This window comes from Manis pentadactyla, chromosome 9 (genome assembly GCF_030020395.1).
Source record: "Manis pentadactyla isolate mManPen7 chromosome 9, mManPen7.hap1, whole genome shotgun sequence".
Classification (NCBI taxonomy): domain Eukaryota; kingdom Metazoa; phylum Chordata; class Mammalia; order Pholidota; family Manidae; genus Manis; species Manis pentadactyla.
In genome coordinates, this window is record NC_080027.1 from 97,283,972 (window position 1) to 97,299,765 (window position 15,794).

The following is a 15,794-nucleotide window of genomic DNA, read 5'->3' on the forward strand; positions in this document are numbered from 1 at the left end:
AAAAGGACTGTTAGCACCCTGCTTATGCATCCTGCTCCCCATGCATCTCCAGGCTGCTGAGTTTGCCCAGTGGCTCAGTTTAATCCAGTAGCTCCTGGCTGATGCTAAGAGTCTGCTAGAAACCATCTGGCTCATTTTCTCAGGCAGAGACAAAGCCAGGACAGTGATGAGAAGAGTATCTGAGAAATAATGAGGGTGGTGCCCATGTGGGGCCACCTGGTGCTGTGTGTGGCTTTTTGCCTCTCCTTTTTGTATTTTGTGTGTGTGTGTGTCAAAAACAGGTCTTTGCAACCAGTGTTTCCATCTGGTGCCCCAGATGGCTTGGGTGTGCCACGCCAGTGACCCCTCAGCCCTAGGAGGTCAGACGGGCTGGGCCAGCCACTCCTTTCATGGGCAGCCTGTTTCCCGAGTGTGGCAGGTAGTGGTGTCCCTTGCACATGAGGCAGGGATGTGGAGAGTTGGTACCCACAGGCAGTGCCACCCTGGGCAGTGCAGGGGCTGGCACGGAGGGCTGTCTTGGGAGCCGCCCTTACTAACTGTTCCCCTCTTGCCCACAGTACACCTCAAGCTCCTCAGGGGGAGAGAGTTCCTGTGAGGAAGGCAGAATGCGCAGGCCCACCCAGCTGAGGCCCTTCCACTCCAAGGCTGCAGCAGACCCAGACTTCCCCATCTCGCACCTGCCCAGCGACCCTGACTACTCTTCCAGCAGTGAGCAGTCCTGCGACACAGTCATCTACATCGGGCCTAATGGCACAGCGCTCTCAGACAAGGAGCTCACTGACAATGAGGGCCCCCCCGACTTTGTCCCCATTGTGCCGGCCCTGCAGAAGGCCCAGGGTGACAGCCGGTCCACAGAGGCAGAAGAGGCTGCAGCCAGCAAATCGGAAAGGGACTGCCTGAAGTGCAACACGTTTGCCGAGTTGCAGGAGAGGCTAGAGTGCATCGACGGCAGCGAAGAGCCCAGCGAGTTTCCTTTTGAGGAGCTGCCTGTCCAGTTTGGGGCGGAGCAGGCAAGCAAGTGTCCCCCATTAAGCCAGGCAGCCGGGGCAAACCTGCTCTGTGAATCTGATAAGGAAGATCACGGGTCAGACAGTGCGTTGCCCGACAGGGAAGGCTCTGAGCCCCCCGCCTCTGGGATGCAGAGGAATCCTTCGCCTGTGCCTGGCACGGTCCTCACCTACAACTCTGGGCCCGCCTCACCCAGGAGCGTCCCTGGTGGCAGCAGCCAGCACGGCCCCTCCCAGCTAGTGCAGAGCCCCAGCCTCCGGAGCAGCCGGGAAAGCCTGAACTCCTGTGGCTTTGTGGAAGGCAAGCCCAGACCAATGGGCTCCCCCCGGCTGGGCATTGCCAGCCTGTCCAAGACCTCAGAGTATAAGCCAGCCAACTCTCCTTCCCAGAGATGCAAAGTCTACACCCAGAAGGGCGTCCTGCCAGCCCCTGCCCTCCTGCCTCCCCTGAGCAAGGACTCCGGTGTGGTGTCCAGTGAGTCCCTGCTGCAGCCTGAGGTCCGTACCCCCCCAGTTGGAATGAGCCCCCAGGTTTTGAAAAAATCCATGTCTGCTGGGAGTGAAAGATTCCCCGAAACCACTGCTGATGAGGAGCATCAGACAGCGACATCTCCAGATGCCAAGGAGATACTGAGCACCACCATGGTGACTGTGCAGCAGCCCCTGGAGCTGAATGGTGAGGATGAGCTGGTGTTCACACTGGTGGAGGAGCTCACCATCAGCGGGGTCCTGGACAGTGGCCGCCCCACCAGCATCATCAGCTTCAACAGCGACTGCTCCGTGCAGGCTTTGGCCTCGGGCTCCCGGCCTGTCAGCATCATCGGCAGCATCAGTGAGGACCTGGAGTGCTACTCACACAGGGCCCCTGTCTCCGAGGTCAGCATCACGCAGTTCCTGCCCCTGCCGCAGCTGAGCCGGGACGAGAAGGCCCGGGAGGCCAGGAGCAGGCCCTCCTCCATCAGCTCCTGGCTGAGTGAGGCAAGCAGTGCTGGTGAGCAGTCCTGCCACAGTTTGGTTGCCCAGACATGTTTTGGGCACCGGGAAGCAATGGCGGACCCTCCGGCCTCGGAGTTTGTCGGCAGTATCCAGAAGACCGCTGTGGTGTGCCAAGAGAAGCCCATGGCAGGCCCTGACAATTTGTTCATCTTGTCTGAAATGGGGGAAGACTCTTTCAACTCAGCAACCCCCATCAAAAGCTGCAAGATATCCACACTGGGCAAGGCCATGGTCACCATCTCCAATACGGCAAGTCTGAGCAGCTGTGAAGGGTGTATCCCCATGAAAACCAACATCACAGTTTACCCCTGCATTGCCATGGGCCCCCGGAACACCCAGGAGCCCGAGGTGTCTGTAGCTCAGTCCAGCTCAGCCCCCAAAACAGCCCAGTCCCAGGAAAGCAAGGAAGCCAGTGCAAAAAAAGACATGAAATTTGAGGACCCCTGGCTAAAACGAGAAGAGGAGGTGAAAAAAGAGAACGCTTATCCCAGTGAAGACGGGATCAGGTATGAGACTACAACAGGCCCCTCAAAATCTGAGGCCCAAGTGGAGCAGGACAGAAAGGCCAGCCCTGCTGACCAGCTGGGCAGTGGCAGTGGGGAGGTGCTTGCCTTCCCTGGGACTGACCTCAGGAGGGTCGTGGATGGCTGCGAGGTGGCCCTGCCCAGCCTGGCTGCCCAGAGCCCTGTGCACCCCAACAAAACCCTGAAGTCGAGCAGCCTTCCCAGAGCTTTTCAGAAAGCCAGCAGACAGGAGGAGCCGGACTGCCCTTTCTACCACTGTGCCGTGGAGACCAATGGGGCCGGCACCGTGGTGGGCCCCCAGCCCTGCAAGGCCACCCTGGAGAGGAAGGCAGTATCACCCAAGCACTGTGTCCTGGCTCGGCCCAAAGGGACCCCCCCTTTACCCCCTGTCCGGAAGTCCAGCTTGGACCAGAAGAACCGGGCCAGCCCACAGCATGGTGCTTGCAGCCCCTTGAACCAGCCGGTGCCCTTCTTGACCAGCCTCTCTGATGAGCCGGGCAGCAAGGTGAAGGACGCCAGCAGCAGGCTCTTCAGCGCCAAACTGGAGCAGCTGGCCAGCAGGACCAACTCTCTCGGCAGGACCACGGTCAGCCACTACGAATGCCTCTCGCTGGAGAGGGCCGAGAGCCTGTCCTCCATGAGCTCGCGGCTGCATGCCGCCAAGGACAGCACCATGCCCCGCGCCGGTAGGAGTCCGGGCCGCAGCGCCGGGGCCTCGCCCACCGCCCCCGCGCCCTCCCAGGTGGCTGGGGCCTCGCCCAAGGCCGGCCAGTCCAAGATCTCAGCCGTGAGTAAGCTGCTCCTGGCCAGCCCCAAGGCGCGCAGCCTGTCCGCCTCCTCCACCAAGACCCTCAGCTTCTCCACCAAGTCGCTGCCGCAGTCCGTGGGCCAGAGCCCCGGCGCGACGCCCGGCGGGAAGCACATGACCTGGTCCACACAGTCGCTGAGCCGGAGCCGCGGCTCAGGCCCGGCCTGCAAGCTGCCGCTGCGGGCGGTGAACGGGCGCATCTCCGAGCTGCTGCAGGGCGGCGCGGGCGCGCGGGGGCCGCCGCGGGCTGGCCCCGAGGCCGAGGAGCGCGCCGGCGGTCCCGAGGACAGGCCTGCCGCGCTACTGCCCTCGCCCTACAGCAAGGTCACGCCGCCGCGGAGGCCGCACCGCTGCAGCAGTGGCCACGGCAGCGACAACAGCAGCGTGCTGAGCGGGGAGCTCCCGCCCGCCATGGGGAAGACGGCGCTCTTCTACCACAGCGGCGGCAGCAGCGGCTACGAGAGCATGATGCGCGACAGCGAGGCCACTGGCAGCGCGTCCTCCGCCCAGGACTCCATGAGCGAGAACAGCGGTTCAGTGAGCGGCCGGTGCCGCAGCCTCAAAACCCCCAAGAAGCGCTCCAACGCAGGTGGGTGTGGGCCCAGGGCAGGCGTGGCGGGGCCCCAGAGCCCAGGACTGCAGCCAGGGCCGTCCAGCCCTCTCTTCCCCAGCCTGTCTCCCTGCAGGCCTCAGCAGGGGCCGTGGCCACGGAGGGCTTCACTATAAAAAGCTGACCTTCTTGATATTGGGGCATCCTGTGACGCCCAGGGTCCTCTGCGTGTGGCAAAGGCAGGGGTTGCCTGGTCACCAGGAGCACTCACTCCCCACTCCATGGCCTGCTCCTCCATTACCTCCCCTTACACACACACACACACACACACACACACACACACATGCTCCAGGGTGCCTTTTGGATGCATGTTTTTGGAGGAAATCTTGGCCATCTCCAGGAATCTCCTATAAAGGCAGATAAATACTCCAGAGGAGTTGATGTATATAGCCCCTGATTTGCTAACTGGAGTTTGGGGTGACATGTGACAATAGGATATGGTGGGCAAGGAGTATAGGACTCCGGTCTGAGCTGGTGGCCCTGGGGTAGGTGATGGAAGGTCAGGAGAAGGTCAGGAAGGAGAGAGAGGAACAGAGAGCCCGAAGACAAAAGGAACTGAAGACATCCTAAGCTACTTGAGAATTTTACCCAATCCATCTCTGCTCCTAAATGACTTTCACAGATATTGCCCTACTTATTCCTTAGCTGAAGACTCGGTTTTAATAAGGCATTCTGAGGCAGAGCCCCACACGCAATTCCATGCCTTGGTTGAGGTGAGGGTGGCACGGGATCCTGCCTTCCTAGCCTGCCCTTTGCCATGCTGTGGCCCTTTTGTGGAACCCTAGGCTCCCCTAGAGGTTTCAGAAACTACTGCCCTACTGTACTGGTGCCACTAGCATATTTGAATTAGGTGGGAGACACCCAGAAGTGGGGTCTCCCCTTTCCTGCAGATGCTCCAGCAATTGCCCCACAGGCTTGAAAAAGCAACCATGGGGTTGCTCTTTCCTGTTCTCCCACCCCAGGCAAGCACCAGCTCTGGTATGTTCCAACCCCTATGTAAGGGCTGGGTCAGTGCACATCATAAACCATTTGTCATTTCAAATCAAAGAAATGAACCCAAAGGACTGTGGGTTCATGGTATAATTCTGGGTGCTCTGGTGTAGCTACCGCACCTGCCCACCCTGCCCACATCGTGAAACCTTAGAGCATGTCACACTGTGTGTGTGTTCTGGAGGCCTCGCGGCTATCTGAACCTGGATGTCCTTATTTCCCAGGAGGTGTGAGCCTCAGGCATGGACCCACGGTGATAGGGCTCCTCCCCAGGCCCTTGGCCCTCAGGGCCTCATCACAAACTTGGGTGCAGAACCCATATGAATCAAGTGGAGAAACAAAAGCCATTCAGTATAACATGGCAGCGGCCACATCTATTTTCAGGACCAAGGGCAGTAAAACATACTGATGTTCTTTACTAAAAATAACAAAGTTCATTTAAGGCAGAGTCTTTGTAGCAAAAAAAATCTGCTGGCCTTCCTGGCACTTGGTTGATAAACCTGGTTATTGGACCCGTCTTGGTTCTTCCAAGGCCCAGTTGCATGGCATTGCTATGTGCTTAGCCAGGTTGGTGCCCTGTAGAGCGCATCATGGACTCTGCGTGAGCACCTTAAATGGACTGATCCATTTTGTTCTTTCAGTATCTTTCATGACTTGCATTTGTTAGTTTTGCTGTTACTCTGGAGTAAAGAGGAGGAACAACTGTACAATAACACTTGGAGAGTAAACAGCAGGTTCTGCACACGTCCTGCTTGGAGCTCCCTGCTCTTCTAAGTGTGTCCTCGGAGGGCTTCTTGTTCACTTAGGCTGTTGGAAGAAACACTATAAACTCAGAGCACCAGGTGAGGTGCCAGAGATGGGATTTAATACCAAATGACACGAGCATTGGCCCTCTGCAAGCAGTGGCCATAGATCCAGACTCCATAATGGACATGGGAGTGGAGCTATGCGCCTTTCAGGTTAGGTGACCTTGTCTCGCTTATTTATGATGATTATTAAGAGAAATGCTGGCTGTCAGGCATGATCAGCATAAATCAAAAGCAACTTCTTTAAGAGAAGCCATAAAACTCCTCAAAGGAAATTCCTATAGCTAGATGACTGGATTTCACAATTCTTTGAGATGCTTAGAACTTCAGAGAGGACAGGCAGTTGTTATCTTTTATTGGACACTGCTTTTGAATTTGGGAAATTTTAATGCTTTGGTTACTTCTTTAGTAAAAATGAACTAGAAATATATTACGAGGAAGATAACCTTGAGCTCTCTGAGGGCTTTGCAGTGTGTGCAGTTGTGTGCAGCACTAGAAACAAGCAGACATCACAGTGGTTCGCATCTCTAGTCGCAACCTGGAGATCACTGCTAGAAGGGCGCAGAGTCAGTCTCGCTCCATTGGCCAGAGCTGGTGCAGTCAGAAGACTTGGGGTCTTGGGCTGTGTGACCTTTAGGGAATGCCTGTCCTCTGTGGGCTTCAGTGTCCTCATGTGCCAGGAAAATGGGGGGCTAGACTAGAAACTACCATGCTTACATCATAGGAGACGAAGCAAGTACTATACAGAATATTGGTGGGGACTTCTTCCCAGGAGACGGTCCACAGTTGGGGAATTTATTTGCAGTTGTCAGATGTTGATCAGGTTCTTTGGTGCTTTCAGAGTTTGGAGATGTGGAAGTTTCCGGTGTGGTGGGGGCGGGTCAGGCAGTGGAGGAGACAAGGACACGATAAGGACCTCGTGGTCTAATTGGAGAGGAAGCACAAGAGACACGGAAGGGAGAACCCAGCTCCAAGGCACCTGTCAAGTGCCAAGTGTGTAGGGACGTACATAGGGAGCTGTAGACGAGGCAGTGTCAGAGAGAAGATGGTGCAGGGCGGCACTGGGCTTGCACTGGGCTGTGAGAGGTGCCCAGGCTGGGGTGGAGGGCACATGGGCCGAGGCAGTAACAGGACCCAACCATGGGCAGCAAGAGCACAGCCTGTGGGTAACTCAGCGAGGGGGCATTCTGCATGGACAGCATGACAGATGGACATGCAGGCCCAGATCAAGAGTGCCTTGAGGTGCTGCTGTAATGACTGTGCTTGGCAGTGGGGAGTCATGACAAGTCCCTGACCGAGAGTGCGCTCAGCAGTGAGGAGCTGTGGGTTGCCTCTACTGATGGAGTTTTATGGACCTGTTCACGGTCCTTGTCAGCCCTGAGGTGGTCAGTGATGTGAGCTGTATGTGGCCATTAGCCACGAATTCGGGTGGTGACACGCAGCCTGCCGTCCTGGCCAGGGCGCCGTAGGTTGCTGGAGGACCTGCTCAGTCATGTGCACTTTTGCCGTGGCTGCCCCAGCCTGCCCCGCCTTCACCCCCCGGGCCTCACACTGACAACCCCTTGTGCCACATAGCACACCTCGTGTGAACTGTGCCTGGGCATGCTGCACTCTCCTCCTCGGGTCCCTGACGTTTCCCCCATCCGTGCTATGGTAGCTCCTTGGCTTCTTTCTGTCCCTCTCTTAGGCTAGCTGGGGAATCTGAAAATTAGATCAGCACCTTGGTCTAAATGAAGTTCCTTCCCACTGGCTTGGGTGTGGTGTGACCCAGTATCCAGAACTCCCGGGAGAGAGAGTAGGTCTGCCCAAGAGAAGCCATGTCAATTCTAGAAGGCACCCCAGGCTTGACCCGCATGGGCACGAGCTCCTGAAAGGTCTGTTCTGCCCTAGACTCAGCCTGCGGGGCACCCAGCCCTGAGCCAGAGCAGCTACCATTGATTGGCTGGATGGCTGGATGGTCCTTCAAGGTTAGCTCAGAGTTCTTTTCTATGAACTTCTCCTATCTTACCCTGCTGGTGATCTTTGAGCCTATCTTCCATTTCTTTTGCCACTAAGCACCAAACACTGTGCCCGCCCTGCTCTGGGTGTTGAGTAAACATTACCAAAGGGATGGGGGGCCCAGTTTGCAGAGCTGCTGCACAGATAGCTGGGACCAGTTCCTCCTCACAGGGGCCTGATGCGCTGCGATTGCTCTGGCCCCCTCTGCTGTGCATCTGGTTCTCAGGTATGATCCTGTGTTGTTGTAATGAGCTCAAGAAATACAGTGGTTGCCGTCTTAATGAAAATGGGAGGAAGTTCTTGATGGGAGATTAAGACTCCCAGTGTTTCTAAATGACTCCACCTAGAGACAGATGAGAAATGGTTCAGAATGAGAGAACATTTTTGAATATACAGTTGGGAAAAAAATAGGAAGTAATTGACTCTATAATACACCAAGGAAGCCCCTTGGCGTGGGAGTGGGTGGGGTGGTGCAGACAGGTGCAGGCCTGAGGATCCCAGAGAGACCTTGGGAGGGGCCCGGCTCCCCCCTGGGGCCCCTGCCCTTCCCAGCTCTTGCTGGAAATGTTCACTCTGGGATGTTGGCAGTGGGGGTAGTATGTAGAGACAAGAGTAGATGGGGACTCTCCATACCTTCCTCTCTATTTAGCTGTGCCTCCACACCTGCTCTAAAAAAACCAAGTCTAAAAGGAAAGAAAAATTCTGCGTAGGCCATCATATAATCGTTTAAGGGCACCAGAAATCTAGGCTCCTTCTATCTTGGCTTCCTGTACTTTATGATCTTCATCTCATGGGCCAGCCATCAGCCCCAGATTTCATCCAGGTCACAGGAGGAAGGAAGAGAAGGAGGACCCCACCTTTAAGGACACTTTCTATTAGTTGCACATGGCAATTCTGCTGAAACCCCACTGGTGGGAGCGAGGTCACTGTACCGCACGGGGCGTGGTCTCCGTCCTGGTGGCAGTAGCCCTACTCCACCTGGAGTCTCTCTTGCTGAGGAGGGGAGGAGGACAGGTGTGGGGGACAGTGAGCTGCCCCTGTCACAATGCGTAGAGTGTGCTGAATAGGGATGGCACCTAATCAGTGCTTATAGTGTTGTTGAAGCAAGTAAGCAGTTTTTCTGGAATTCCTGTTACTGTAACATCAAACATTAGAACCTTTTTTCCCTAGCACAACACAACCATCTCTAACTCCACTTAACACACAGCCATGCTGAGGGTGAGACCAGTGCAGCTCACATTCTAGGCTGGGTTTTAGTGTGTGTGTGTGTGCACACACGTGTACGTGTTCTGCGGGTGGAGACCGGAGGCTGCTCTCAAGGTAAGGTGGAGTCTCCTGTGCTTTTGGAGGTAAAGCCCGAGGGCCAGCGTAAGGCAGTAGACATGGAGGAGCACAGCGGGAGGCTGAGCATTTCCCACATAGCTCTGCTGATCCCCAGAGGCCTGTCACAGCCCCACTACCCGCATCAAAAAAAATGTGTATTTAAAAGACTAAAATTCAAAGAGGTTAACTTTGGGTTTAATCCCCTACTTAGGTTCTCAGCGAAGGAGGCTCATTCCAGCACTGTCTCTCGATACCCCATCCCCGGTGAGAAAACCTGTTAACAGTGCTGGGGTTCGCTGGGTGGACGGCCCCTTGCGCAGCACCCAAAGGGGCCTTGGGGAACCTTTTGAGATTAAAGTCTATGAAATTGATGATGTGGAACGGCTGCAGCGGCGAAGAGGGGGTGACAGCAAGGTGAGCTACCTTTTCTGTACCTGGTGGCAGGGCCCCAGCAGGTCCCTGGGGTGGGTGCTGGGACAGGGCCCCGAGAGTGGGGCTCAGCCCCACAGAGAGTCCCAGTGGGCTTCTGTCCCAGCCAAAGGGCCTTCTGATGTGGCTTTGGAGAGCTCGGTGTTCTTCCACCTGAAATGTCCTAACAGCTCAAAGGCTGGAGGACTGGGGACCTGTGTGATCTTCTGGCTCCTGCTTGGAACTCCAGCTACTTGGTAAATTTAAGAAAAGCCTGTGACCGTCCCACTGGTGCTTGCATTGCCAGCTGACCGACGGGCAGAGGTCCAGCTCGGTCCTACACATTTTCACTGACTACGCCCTCAAGCTGATTCGAGCTAAAGGTCCTTCTGTCTCTCTCGCCTGCCCTCTAGGAGGTCATGTGCTTCAATGCAAAACTGAAAATTCTGGAGCACCGCCAGCAGAGAATCGCCGAGGTCCGAGCCAAGTACGAGTGGCTGATGAAGGAGCTGGAGACCACCAAGCAGTATCTGATGCTGGATCCCAACAAGTGGCTCAGTGAGTGTAAGTTTCACATCCGCAGCTCGGAGGCTGCAGGGCTGGGGACCTACAGGCTCTTCTGGCTAAACAGGCCTGGCAGCAGCCAGGTTTACCAGCGAAACAGGCCTGAGAAGGAAGAAGGGTCCCAATCCAGGGCCTCAGGGCCCATGCAGTGGAGGCAGCGGTGCTGAGCACGCAGGCCCGCCGGCTGGGGCAACGGGAGGGGGAAGGCCAGCAACCGGGTGGCAAGTGTTGCTCTTCCAAGATTCATCCTTATGTATTTCAGTCCAAAACATCTCAAAATGAGATTTTTTTTCGTGGCAGGAGAGCACACAGAATCACAAATCTACTCCTAGGCCACAGAATCACAGGGCATATCCAGCCGGAAATAGACAAGAACTCACAGAGCTCTTAATAGGGGAGGATGTGAGAGCCGAGAGGGGCCTCCCAAAGAACTCAGAAAGCAAGAAAGCATGTTTGAGGGGAAAAAATAACATTCACAATGTTTCCATTTAACAGAAAGCCCAGGATAGCAGTAACCATCTAATAACAATTCAGAACAATTTTGCTCTCTTTGAAAAACACAATTGTCTCTTATTTATTTGTTCCTCACCATTCCATTTACCATAAAATAAAGCTGAAGCCTACTCCCCACCATTTTCCTGATGGGGACCTGATGCCGGGAGACTGAGCCTGTGGAATAAAAAGGATCACTGCCCTGACAAGTCTGTTCCCTCCAGAGCCACACTGCCTGGTCCTCAGTCCAGCCCCTCCGATTAACAACTGTCCCCTGCATCACCCCTCTGACCAGTGCTCCCTGGCCTGGCAGGTGGAGTCTGGAAGCTTAGGTTTAAGAATACTGGGCCGGATGACACTGGGGCAAGAAGAAGGTGACAATCCGTCACCTCCTGGCTGTGCCCCACCCCTTACAACAGAATGTCTTCAGGTTCCTTTTCCATGAGAACAGGGTAAACCTTTCCCATGGGCATCTCAGTGGGTACTGGTGAGGGTCTGGTGAGCCAGCAGGAGGACACTTTGAAGTATCCACCACGTTGCCCTGAACCATTTGCGGTGATGGCCCCAGCCATGCAGACCCATCTTGGGTGCTGGCTTTCCCACGTACTAGCTGTGGGACTTTGGGTAGATGCTTGACCTCTCTGAGCTTTGATTTCCTTAACTGCAGAATGGAAACATAATGGTGCCCCCTTCACGGGGTGGTTGTGAGGTGTTAACGTTAACGAGTCACTGGAGATCAAGTGCTGCTTCCCCTGCTTGGCTGTGATGGCTGCTTGGCATCGGGTAGTCATTATTGTTATCCCAGAGTTGAACGAAATAGACATCTGGGAGACAGTTCCTCTGTGTCCACTTGTACAGTGCGCCAAGCAAGGGCCTTTGTTGGAAATTCAGACAGACATGAACTCCTGCTCTCCGGGGAATTTCATCTGTGTCCCTAATAGGGCAGACAGGACCTGAACGAGCCTGTGAGCTAACATGTGGCCGTGGCTCACATGGGAGCCCACGGCTTACTTTTCTCCCACCTGTACTCACCCCTCTTCTGCCCTCATGAGTTCCTGGGCACTTCAGGATCTCAGGCTGCCCACTCACTTTTACTGTTCTCATTAACATGTTATTTTTAAAGAGATGTTTGTGCCTAAGGCAGGCTTGGAAGTGTCTTCACCTTACGTGAAGCCACATTTCTCCTGGGCCAAATGCGAGCTTCCACATCAGTACCTACAAGCAGATGCTCCAAGAGGCACCTGCTTCCTTCTGGCCTTTGTACATGTCAGGAATCAGCAAGGTTCTGCTGCTGGGGAAGGGGATGAACAGAGGCTCCATGACAGGAGAAATACAGACCAGTCCTTTACGATGAGCTGAAACCAGTAACGACCAAAAAGAAGTCGGGCCGCACTGACTTTTCCCGGAGTGAGTAACAGGCAGATCACTGGCCCAGAAATACATGTGCTGGCATCTAACTTTCCTACTATGGTGCCACTTTCAAGGTAGTCCAATGGCACTGCCTGACATGGTAATGGCGTGGCAGGGTTTTTTTGTTTCTGTTCTTTCTTTTTAAATATTAGTCTGGCAATCAGGAACCCTCAGACTCAACCCCATCTCTAGCAGGATTCACGGTGTCACCTGAGCAAGTGACCCCCCTTGTCTGGATCTGTTAACTCACCTGTAGGAAGAATCAGCCATGATTACAGCCCCTCATACTTCTATCAGGTTACAGTTCTCCAGCCACACTCATGTCTGTCATCTCATTTTTATTTCTTGGTGACTCCTCGCAGGGAAGGAGGGCAGCCACTGCACCCTCACTGCACTTCTGGGACCTGTGCTGGCCACCCAGGAGTCACATGCAGCCTCCTGCCTCGGCTTGCAGGACGTCCTGCCACCTGGCTGCTGTCCACACTGTCCTTCCTGTGCTGGGCCCCCTGCCTACCCCACTGCCCAGTTGCCATGGGACAAAGTGGGAGTGTGGGGCCTGGGGGCTGGTGGGGAGTGGCCCCGGGTAACTGCTCTCAGGACGTGAAGGAAGCAGGCTTTTCTCTCTGTGAGGGCATGAACATTAGGGCCAGTGTCTGGGGCCTGTCTCTTGGCTTGTCTTCTGAGTGACAGGAATCTTAGTTATTAATGTAGACTTTATCATCATATTTCCTGAACAACCAGTGAGTATGTGAGACTGGGCAGTGCCATGAGACAGGGCCAAGGGTCTCAGCCTGCTGAGTGGTGGCTGCGTACAGCTGGGTAGCACAGAGGCACATCCAGAGAAGAGCATATTGCTGTATGGCTGGGGTGCAGCCCCAGAAGGGCCTGGATCCTCTCTCCTCCCCTCAGCCAGAAGATGCATTATTGACTCATAGAGAGGATGGGTGCTGGCCAGTCTCCCTCAAATCCCATGGGGGTGGGTGAAGGTCACCGTGGCCTCAGTGGTCTCACCAGATGGTCTGAAATGACAACTGATTGAAGGCCCCAGTACAGATGCAGGGGGTGAGCAGGGCGCCTCAACCTGCGAGGGGTGGGGTGGGCAGTGGGGCCCTGGGATGGGGCTGGACCCTGGTCCCTGGTCCCCCACACACTCTCCGCTCACTCTGTGCTGCCATTGGCTTCTCCTTCTTTGCAGTTGACCTGGAGCAGGTCTTGGACCTGGATTCCCTGGAGTATCTGGAAGCACTCGAGTGCGTGACAGAGCGTCTGGAGAGCCGCGTCAACTTCTGCAAGGCCCACCTCATGATGGTCACCTGCTTTGACATCACCTCCAGGCGCCGCTGAAGGAGCCACGCCTGCCAGGCTCCCTGCTCCTGGGACTCCCGGCCCTGCAGCAGCTGTCAAAGACAATGGAAGGAAGATGAAGGTCGGTGGCAAGTCTGGAGTGAGCGTCAAGGGAAGGCGATTTTTCTTTTGTTTTCTGTAGGAAGGGTTTAAACAGCAAACATGCTCAGAAGGAGAAATGCTGGGAAGCCCACGGCCAACAGAGCACTTTGAGGACCTGTGAGCTCATTTGTACATAAGAACGCTGGCAGAGGCCTCACTCTTCTCCTGGTTTGTGGGAAGGGGTGAGGGTGACGGAGGATGGCTGTTGAAAGCTGGAAAAAATGACAGCAAAAGTGACCCAGAATGACTGATCAAGTGCCTTGCAAACCCTTATAACCCAAACATTCATGTTCATACTTCCTTGTGTACAGATGGTGCTAGGCAAGATGAAAACCACAAAACAGAAAAGAAAAACACGTTTTTGAAATGTATTTACAGCTCGTTTTCTCTTGGTGTCTTATCCTATTTCTGACTTGCTGTTTCTAAGTCTGTTGTGTTTGTAGACCTCTTTCCTAATCAGTATTGCATATGAATAAATGTTAACTGTCTTTTATGGTTCTTCTGGTAAGGCCACTCAAACAGCACATAGAGACTTCAGGGGCACAAGCCAGTGTGTTTCCAAAGAAGGGTGGACCAGCAGGTGACACACGATGTTGCCTCTCCCAAGTGCTGCGGTCGGCGGGTTGACGTGGGAGGTCGACGTGGAGCAGGTGCTTGTGAGGGAAGAAAGGCTGGATTTTTAGGGGAAGGGAGCCTTTAGGGCCAGGGCCCTACTTACCCTGTGGGTGGGATGTTTCTTCCAGACACAGTTCCTTCTGCGAGTCCTGACACACATACTGGTTCCTTTACCCACAAATCCACGGTCATCATGGCCCTCAAATCACTTTTCATATTTGTTTTTATTCCAAAGACTCTGGGTTGAAAACTTGAACCAATTCAGCAGAGCCATATTGTTTTTGTTCTCTAGTTATATGAATTTAAGAGCACAGGTGATTTCCCCCAGTTTGGAGGCCTCCAGCTGGCGTATGCACAGACTCCTTTGGAACCAGGAGGATTGCTTTGGAACCAGAACACATGTAGAGGTTGCACGTCTCTGTTGGCCAGAGGGCTGCTTACAGGCAAGAAGTCCCAGTTCTCCCATGTCCCAAAGCCTCCATCCCAAGAAAGTATGAGGCTTGTCCCCTCAACCTTGGCACCTGCAGGTGGAGAGAGGTTTCCTGTCATACTCCACATGCCCCTGGAGGCAGAGCACAGACTAGTGAATATGGATGTACTGGTCCAGCCTCGCAGGCACGCAGACCTCACCTTCCAATTGTGCTGCCCATCCCTGCCACACTTCCTTTAGGGGCATTCATGCTCACCTTAGTGATGGATGCCCAAGGCCCAGGAGTGGGCACAGGGCCACCTCCTATCTGCTAGGCCAGGCCCTCTCAGTGGGCCTACAGCCTGCCTCTTGATGAGGTGCTCAGGGTTTTACAGAGCACTTATTTTGGCCCTGGAGTACAGCACAGCTTCATGAGCCTATTTCCAGGCTAGACCATCCCTGTTAACCAACTCCTCAGTCCCAGCTGCTCCTCCTCTTTGCTAGTGGTCTGCTGGACACATGTAGCCCATCACAGCAGGCTCAACCAAGCTAATCAGTACTGTATCTAAGCCTTCACTGGTCAGAACAGAGCCCTGAATGCTTGCTTGTTAGGAAGGCAGCTCCTAGACTGGAAGCCAGCTCCACAGATCCCAAGTCCAGCTTTGTGTTCTCCAAGAGCTGCTCTTGTGCACAGGTGCACACAGAAGGCATGCGTGTATCTGATGACTGCACAGGCTAAAATACAGCAAAAGGCTGCTCTGGAATAGATTGTTGCACCTTTAGTTTGGGAAGGTGCACCCCACCCCCACCCCCTGCCCTGGCTCTGTAGCCTTAACCCATCTGCAGGGCAGCCCAAGCCTCTCGGCACACCTGTGGTCTCACATACAACACATGTAAGAATACACCCTCTCAACAGAACATTAGAGAAGCTTCGAACCCCAAGGGATGACAACCTTCTGAGTTTTCCATATGGCATCCCTTTTGGTTGCCACCTTGAAACACACCAGTTCATGGAAAGCCTGTACTGGGGGGATGGTCAAAGGTGAGTATTCTAGTCTTTGTTGGAAACAAATTCACCTGTTCAGTATTCCGTGGGCTTAGCATGTGCCCCTGGCACATTCCTTGGGCCCAGAGGTCTCATGCTGGGCTGCCTGCCTTAGCAGGCCAGTGGTGGGGTCCTGGTGCCTCTCTTGGAAACATCTCAGAGACTTAAAACCTCCAGCAGTGGAGTCTTTCCTAAGGGAGTGGCCTTCAGCTTCCCTCCTGCCTGAACTTGCTTTTATTCATTTGCAGTCAGCTTTATGAGACAGCAAAAGGGTTGAAGGAACCCAAAAGCTGTCTTACCAAGTCAAGTTCACTTCACCAAGATGCCACACCATGGAATGTCT

The 15,794-nt window shown here is 54.5% G+C and overlaps 1 protein-coding gene across 3 annotated transcripts in view; it reads left to right on the plus strand.

Annotated features, from left to right (window-relative positions):
* KIF26B (kinesin family member 26B) overlaps positions 1 to 13,870 on the plus strand; it is a 453,264-nt gene extending 439,394 nt beyond the window's left edge. For 2 of the 3 annotated variants that reach the window (XM_057507851.1, XM_057507853.1), the window contains 4 exons: positions 558 to 3,924; positions 9,274 to 9,476; positions 9,884 to 10,034; positions 13,132 to 13,870. In XM_057507851.1, the coding sequence (XP_057363834.1) occupies positions 558 to 3,924; positions 9,274 to 9,476; positions 9,884 to 10,034; positions 13,132 to 13,280 (3,870 nt within the window). In that variant the 3' untranslated portion in view covers positions 13,281 to 13,870. The remainder of the gene's footprint in view (positions 1 to 557; positions 3,925 to 9,273; positions 9,477 to 9,883; positions 10,035 to 13,131) is intronic. The other variant, XM_057507852.1, reaches the window with a different exon arrangement.
* The last annotated feature ends 1,924 nt before the right edge of the window (positions 13,871 to 15,794 follow it).